The sequence below is a fragment of the Quercus suber genome, unplaced genomic scaffold (genome assembly GCF_002906115.3).
Source record: "Quercus suber isolate HL8 unplaced genomic scaffold, Cork oak 2.0 scaffold_160, whole genome shotgun sequence".
Taxonomy (NCBI): Eukaryota; Viridiplantae; Streptophyta; class Magnoliopsida; order Fagales; family Fagaceae; genus Quercus; species Quercus suber.
This window is the reverse complement of record NW_027069621.1, coordinates 1,241,571-1,250,077: the sequence shown is the minus strand read 5'-3', so window position 1 is coordinate 1,250,077 and position 8,507 is coordinate 1,241,571. Positions and strand designations below refer to the sequence as shown.

General features: G+C 31.4%; 1 protein-coding gene across 1 annotated transcript; it reads right to left on the bottom strand.

The window, feature by feature from the left end:
* Window positions 1–483: 483 nt before the first annotated feature.
* On the bottom strand, window positions 484–1,299 carry LOC112009344 (uncharacterized). The gene has a single exon (XM_024041678.1). It carries the CDS (start codon window positions 1,297–1,299, stop codon window positions 484–486), a length of 816 nt encoding a protein of 271 aa, XP_023897446.1.
* Window positions 1,300–8,507: the final 7,208 nt, after the last annotated feature.

The following is an 8,507-nucleotide window of genomic DNA, read 5'->3' as shown; positions in this document are numbered from 1 at the left end:
AGGATTACTTACATTCCATTCATTTTCATTCCTTTCCATTCCTTTATTTTGAAACATCCAAATAAGGTTACTTAATTCTATTCCATTCCATTCTTTTCCATTCCTTTCCCTTACTTAAATACATTCCATTCCATTCCTTTCTATTCCCTTATGATTATCTCATTCTCTTCCATTCCATTCCCTTATGAACTCCCAAGCGGAGCCTAAGTTGACGGTAACCTAATTTAAGGACAATCTTGGGTAATCGATATATATTACTCACAGTCATCCTATTCCATAACCCATTATCAATGCATAATATCTTTTCCACATGAAAAAACACTATTGAATACAACCCTTATCTAGAACTCAAAAATATCATGATAACCAATCTACATTATATCATATCAAAATCTCAAATCTTAAAGAGAATTAACACAGCCATTACTTCCTTGTCTACTATCATCACCATACAATACTTACATAAACTCAGCAACCATTATTTTACTTAATAAGAGAATATAAGGAGATGGTACTTGACTTAGTTTCCTCATCACTTTGCCCAGTAATAGCAAACACTCGTCCTTGGATTTTTGGCCTTTGATTCATATCATTAAGCTGAACCATCGGCTCACTCTTCAAAGCTGGGCAATCTTTGATACGATGACCCATTTTTCCACACTTAAAACATGCCCCACTTTCACGATAGCAAACATCGTTATGCTTTTTACCACACTTTGAACAATTCTCTATTACTTGTTGCACCACCTTAGGCTCTAGTTCTATTGTAGTCTTCTTTTTGAAAGGTTTGTCGTTTTTATTTTCTTTTTGAGATTCTTCAGGCTTGGATCTCTTTTTATTTTGATCTTGAATTTTCTGATAGTCTTCACATTCCTTCTCAACAACTTTTGCCGTCTCCACTACCTCAGAGTAAGCCTTCAATCGTAAGGCTGCCATCCTAATCCTGATACTTGGTCGGAGACCCCTTTGAAATTTCTTAGCCTTCTTAACATCATTAGACACAATATGAGGGGCAAATTGAGCCAACTCAATAAACTTAGCCTCATATTGTAATACTGTTGTATTCCCTTGAATTAGCTCCATAAACTCCACTTCTTTTTCATCCCGTACACTTTCTGGAAAATATTTCTCATAAAAAACATCAAGGAAAACAGTCCAAGTCAATATCTCATCTTCCTCAAGTGGCATAGTCTTTTTGGTGGATCTCCACCAATGCTCTGCTTCCCCCTTCAGCATAAAGGAAGCAAAAGAGACTTTTTGCACTTCAGTATAGCCAATCACATCAAAAATTTTCTCCATTTACATTATCCAGGATTCTGCTTCTATAGGATCAGGGTTGCCCAAAAATGAAGGAGGACCCAATTTCCTGAATTGCTCAATAGTACATCCTTCAATCTCAGCATCTTTGGGCTTAACTGTTCCACTAGTACTAACATGCTTCTCCACCACCTCAGCAAGACTTTTGATAGCACTTAAAACACCCTCAAGGCTCTCAGATTTTGGCTCAGAATCAGAAGGGGTAGAATTGCGGGGTGGCATTTTCCTATAACCAAACAAACAACACTTAGAGTAGGATAAACCTCCAAGAAAAATCATAGTATACAAGAGATACTAAAGCTTTTACTATTCTTATGATCCTAAGTATATAGGCACATAGCTTCTAACAATTATCAAATCCATAAAAATACCCATTGATCATTCAATGATTCAAGCCTATTCTTCCACATCCTATACAAAAACATCAAAAGTCCTAATTGTCTATAGAATCATAACTTAGAGCTCTGATACCAACACTGTCACGACCTAAATCCATGGAACATGAATTTAGATGCATGACTAACTTGCTAATCTTGCACAACTAAAAGTAAAATTAATCCAAAATAATTTAAAACTTCAAAGAAACAATGCTCTTAATAAATAACCTCTTACAAAAATCTAAACTCCACAAATTAGAAATAATCTCCAAAATATAAATCATGAATTTCCAAATAAGGATAACTAAAATTCTATAAGTCTTCAAGTAATATAGAAATCGCCTACAACTTCCATGCTCAACCTTGCACCTTACAAAGCGATCAGAAGGTCCTATATTCCCAACTACACTTCAATCTGAAAAATAGTAATTGATGGGGTGAGCCACATCTAGTAAGTAATTATGCATAATATGCACAAGTTTTGTCCATTAGGTTCTTAGAAGTTAAAAGTTTTCAAAAGTTTTGTATTTCAAACTTATATTTTCTAAAGTTTGTCAAAAGTATTTTTGCATCAATGAAAGAGAAATTTCGACTATTAAATAATGTTTTAAAGAGATACTTTGAATTTTAAATAACGTTTTGAATGTCCAAATCTCATTTAAAAGAGGATTTCTAAACTAAAAGATTTTCAGAAAAGAATTGAGTTTCAAGTAAGTTTTCTAAAAAGGTTCTTGCCCTTTAAGTTTGTTTAAAATTAAGTGATTTCAAAGTCATATTCTTATTTTCCAAAGGGTATTTAAGACGTTTCTTTTAGCAAATTGGGTTTTTAAATTTACTCAAAAATTGTAAAAATATTTATAGAAACTCTTCAATTCTTATTCATTCCCTAAGAGAGTCAATCATCCTTTGATTTATGTTCTATTTGATATTGTGATCTTTGATATGCCCTTGTATTTGAAAAGAAATTGTTAATATCAAGTAAATTATTATATTTTGTGTAAATTGTGTTTTGTGATATGTGACTCAAAATAAGTGTTTTTGGAATTGATCAGATATATTAGGTATATGTGTAAATCCGCTCACAGGATTGTATGTGAGAATATGTGTTGATCCCTCAACAGTAGGGGTTAGATGTTGGTATCTGCTCACAGGATTGTATGTGAGAATATGTGATGTGTATATGTGATACTGTGCTCTGATCAATTTTATGTATGTGATTTCTAATGATTTTAAGATGTGATTACATATGTATTAAGTGATTTATTATATGTTTTGGAATAATTATTTTTGATATCATTAAATGAGTTTGTGAAAAATCAAAATACTCGTGCGTTGCTTGACTCTGTTCTGTTGTGTATTCTGTATAATTACTTACTAGATATAGCTCACCCCATCAATAACTATTTTTTAGATTGAAGTGTAGTTGGGAATATAGGACCTTCTGATCGCTTTGTAAGGTGCAAGGTTGAGCGTGGAAGTTGTAGGCGATTTCTATATTACTTGAAGACTTATAGAATTTTAGTTATCCTTATTTTGAAATTCTTGATTTATATTTTGGAGATTATTTCTAATTTGTGGAGTTTAGATTTTTGTAAGAAGTTATTTATTAAGAGCATTGTTTCTTTGGAGTTTTAAATTATTTTGGATTAATTTTACTTTTAGTTGTGCAAGATTAGCAAGTTAGTCATGCATCTAAATTCATGTTCCATGGATTTAGGTCATGACAATGTTAGTATCAGAGCCAGGTTGTTAACCCCGTGTGGGCTCGGAAAAGTGGGCCCTAACGAGGACATTAGGGATTTAAGTGGAAGAGATTGTAATGCCCCAATTTGATTGATTGATTGTGTGATAAGTCCTACATCGGGTATTTACTAGGTTGAACTGAGCTTTATTAACAACTACAAGGAGCCTCAATTGTGACTAATTCTTTTAAGGTATAGCGCAGATGTGGCTAGCGCTTTTCCTTGGGTCGTTATAACTTCTTTCTTTGATCTATTGCAATCACAAGTTCTCCTACTTATGACTTTAAAGCTCCACTCAAAGGTTTCAAATCTTCTTTAAAGTTCTTTATGCAGCAACTAAAGAGATCATCAAGTTCTTGAAGCAAATCTTCTTGACAACTTTTTGTGTGTGTATAAAGGTAAACACCTCTAGATCTCATAGAAGATTCAATACACAATTATCAAAAGGCTTCTAAAACATAGCTAAGGTTTTCTTTTTATACTTGGAGTAAAATACAAAACCCTACATGTCAAAAGGTCTTAGGCTAAATTGGAATTTGTGTAGAAAAATATATCTGCACGTGTTTCGATCGATCGAGTCTAATTTTCGATCGATCAAGCCTTGCAAATTTTGTCTAATAATTTTTGCAATCGCTCGATTCTAATTTTACAATTAAACACACTTTGAGCAAGTCTAAACTTAGACTTTATGTTTTGATCATGGTTTGCTAACATATTAGAAATTGAAGTTCTAATATATTAGTTCCTAAAGTCTTAGAACCTAACAATACAATAATCAAAATTACCAAAATACCCTTAAAAATTATTATGGATATATTCCAACCCACCCAATTACCTAATAATCAAAATTAATAAAATGCCCTTAAAATTTGAAAATGACCAAAGTACTCTTAAAACCCTCTAAAATTACTGAAACACTCCAAAAACAAAAAATGACCAAAATACCCCTATAACATAAAAAATGATTGAAATACCCCCTAAATCCTAAAAAATTGACAATATGGCCTTAAAACCTTAAAAATGTCTAAAATAACCTCGAAACCCTAAAATGACCAAAATATCTCAAAACCTAAAAATGTCCCAAATATCCCCTAAAATTAAAAAAAAAAAATTACCAAAATACTCCTAAAACCTAAAAAATTACCAAAATTCCCTTAAAACTTAAAAATTACCAAAATACTCCCAAAACCTAAAAAATGACTTAAATACTCTCGTACCTAAAAATGACCAAAATATCCCAAAACTTAAAAAAAATGACCAAAATACCTCTAAAACCTAAAAAATTACCAAAATACCCCAAGACCTCCAAAATAACCAAAATACTTTAAAACTAACTTATTCATGACAAATAGATGCAAAAATGATGGCTCTCTTTTCATTTCTTTTTTTCTTTTTCTTTTTTTATTTTATTTTATTTTAAATTTTACTAACAATTGATCTTTTGAAATAGAATTATAATTTCTTTTGTTGTAACACTTTACTTCTTTACTTAAAGAATCCTTTTTTTTTTTTTTTTAACAATGAAAAGATAGAAAATATTTTGCAATTGAAATAGATTAACACAGAGAATGCAAATATTTTAATGAAGAGGAAAAAGACAACAGGTTGGTTTCGCATAACTGTACATAACTGTGACCTTTCTTCTCCATTTTTCTTTTTTCCTATTTTGAAGGACTAAAGCTATATATATATATATATATATTTCTATAAACATGTAAGTTTAATTCTATGCATTAGTCCTTTCTTCTCCATTTTCGTTTTTTCCTATTCATTTTTTGCAAGACATACCTGCTATAAAGAATATCATTAGGATGCCTGCCACCAATCCAGCTACAAGAAAATACACAATTTTCATTAATTGATAAAACTATACAATTTATAGTAAAATGAAACACTAATCAAGAAAATATCCTAATAGAGAAAATAATCAGGTTAATATAACTGGATATAGCAAGTCTAGCTATTTTACTTTGGGTAGAAAAGGCATAACATGAAACGCAACTGCTGATTCAATGTTTTAATCCAATAGCATGTAAGCACCAGTCACACCACTTGGTAATTCTCCGTGATCAACTATATGTTCTTTGGGAATGCTTTGGAGGGGCACCACCGTTCAGAGGTATGGCATTTACAACCTGCAGACGGAATTAAAAGACAACTTTATACAAGGCATTGAATCACAAGAGAATAGATAGTGAGTAATGAAATGAATAAGAATTCAAAGAAAATAATTAGTAGCATTTAAATCCAGACATTCAGTGGAGATTCAATGCCCCATCTTTCTTCAATATCCATTATCATAAAAGGTGATTAAAAAAAAAATTGAAAAGAAGCCATTACTATAACTGATGGCAAGGGATCAGTTTCAAATTGATCAAATGATGCCAATTCCCTTTTCAATCATCTTTGGAAGAAACCAGTCAAGAATATCATTTAAGGTTCCAACTTCTGTTAAGCAAAAGATGGTCTTCTACACGTCAGGCAAACTAAATAGTTTTGACTTTAATTGAGAAAACTCTGAAGATGTTCGATCTTACAGCTTGTGCTGTTGTGCAATGTTCAATTGCATCAGATAGAGATTTACAAACTAGACAGAGAATCACAAATTATGTGCTTTATCATATGGCTAATGGTGACTAAGGCATTAAGTTCCATTTTAGTAAGGATTAAGCAAAAAAAAAAAAAAAACATACTGAATCATAAAGCACAAAAGAGCGTGATTATACTAAAGTGGAACTTTTTAAAATATATTTGACAACTAAATAATCAAATTATTGACTTCCCAAAATGATCTAGATATATGAAGTACTATAAAGCATGTGTGCTTGTCGTTGTTAACGGGGACAAAGCAAGTAAAGCAGAAAGCAAAACTCACAGAAAGAACCTTGGAAACATAGCCTGCAAGGTCACTGAACGTGTTAGTACTTAGTAGCTAAGAACTGCACAGATATGGGAAAAAAAAAAAAATACAGATGAATATGCTGGGGGAACAATAAACTCCGCTGAAGAGATTTTGGTACCTTCTTCTGATTATTATTTTAAATTGTGATTTTGAGATTCTAAATGTGACAAATTACTAGAGCTCTACAATTAGTTCTAGATATGTTTGTCTACAAAAAATACATGATAAAAGCTTTTAGGTGTGGCCAGTGGTGGCACCACGTTCAGTCCAGGGTGTTCTCAGGAACAGCTTGACTTTAAAAAAAAAAAAGATTTATATATAATAATTAAATTTTTTTTAATTTTTTTACCCTTTAAAAAAAATTACGAACACCCTCAATCAAAATTAGGAACACCCTCAAATAAAAAAAAAAAAAATTATTTGTTCTATAACCTAAGTTACCCAACCAGTAAAAAGAAATAATTGGTAAAGTTCGGTTTTGCGGCACTAGTCTTACTTTTTGTTTTGTGGTAGGCCATGTTGGCAACATTCCTTAGGCAGGAGCGTAATGGAATTCAATCAGTTTTCACGGGCAAGATTGATGTGATAGTCATGCAGGTCGTATATGCTCTTTCTGATTAGACGGAATGCTCATCCCCCAATTTTGTGTGTTGCTTAACTAGGAAGATCATGGACAGTGACGCAAACATCGACATGGATTTCATTGGCGTGTATTATCCACTCAAATTCACCCGCTCGAACCAAAACCTACTCCACTACTATTTGGGTCAAACGAACATTAACCCAATTGTGAATTTAAATAATATTTGAAATTTAATTAAAAACATAATTAGACTCAATTAACCAAAAATCTCGAGCATTTGATGGGTCATGTTGTTAAAGCTTATATTAGTTAGATTTGGTTAATTTAGCTAAATTCTCTAGAAATAATTACATTTTTTTTAACTAAACCGTAATACTTATTAGAACAAACACAAAAATAGTAATAATAATGTTTTAAATCATATTAGGTTTAATACTTATTATAACTGTATGGATTTGATCTATACCTATGTCCTATTTGTTTTATTCATTATAGATTGAACTAATAGAGATTGATTCAGACAAAAGAGGAGTATATACGTAGCCCATTGAGATATGTTTAGGAAAATAGTTTTGACTTGAGATTTGACTGCTTGTATTCTTATTCAGTGGAGTTCCATTCACTACTTGTAAAACTTTTCATTGCACTTGCAAGCCACACCTGCCACACCAGTGATGATTTTAAGAATTTTTTTCAGGGTGTTCCCNATCTCGAGCATTTGATGGGTCATGTTGTTAAAGCTTATATTAGTTAGATTTGGTTAATTTAGCTAAATTCTCTAGAAATAATTACATTTTTTTTAACTAAACCGTAATACTTATTAGAACAAACACAAAAATAGTAATAATAATGTTTTAAATCATATTAGGTTTAATACTTATTATAACTGTATGGATTTGATCTATACCTATGTCCTATTTGTTTTATTCATTATAGATTGAACTAATAGAGATTGATTCAGACAAAAGAGGAGTATATACGTAGCCCATTGAGATATGTTTAGGAAAATAGTTTTGACTTGAGATTTGACTGCTTGTATTCTTATTCAGTGGAGTTCCATTCACTACTTGTAAAACTTTTCATTGCACTTGCAAGCCACACCTGCCACACCCAGTGATGATTTTAAGAATTTTTTTCAGGGTGTTCCTTAAAAAGCACTGTTTTGTTATATCCTTACTAGAAAATTCTTACTATAATTTTTCTCATGAATTTTTCTAGTAAATCCTTATTAATTATTGTTGTTTAGTTGTTTCATTAATTTGTTTGTCTATTATAAACTATAATTTGTTATATTGTTGTTTCATTAATTATAAAATTATTAATTATTGTTTAGCCTAACATAGTAACATAATTTAATTTGTTTGTCTTTTATAATATATTGGTTAATTAAATTATTAATTATTATTTATTAGTTATACTGCTGCACCAGCACTCAGCCACACACCCCATGTGCATTTAACTTGGCCCCATGCCCCCATCCACCCCTCAATTCAACAGACAAGCCCCAATGCCCCATGACCCCCAATCACAAGACTAGAGCCAATTAGATAAAAACTAATTAATTGTATCTCACCAAAAGACACCAA

What these genes read in the sequence shown, in the direction of transcription:
- LOC112009344 (XM_024041678.1), bottom strand. Translation starts at nt 1,299, where the DNA reads ATGGAGAAAATTTTTGATGTGATTGGCTATACTGAAGTGCAAAAAGTC.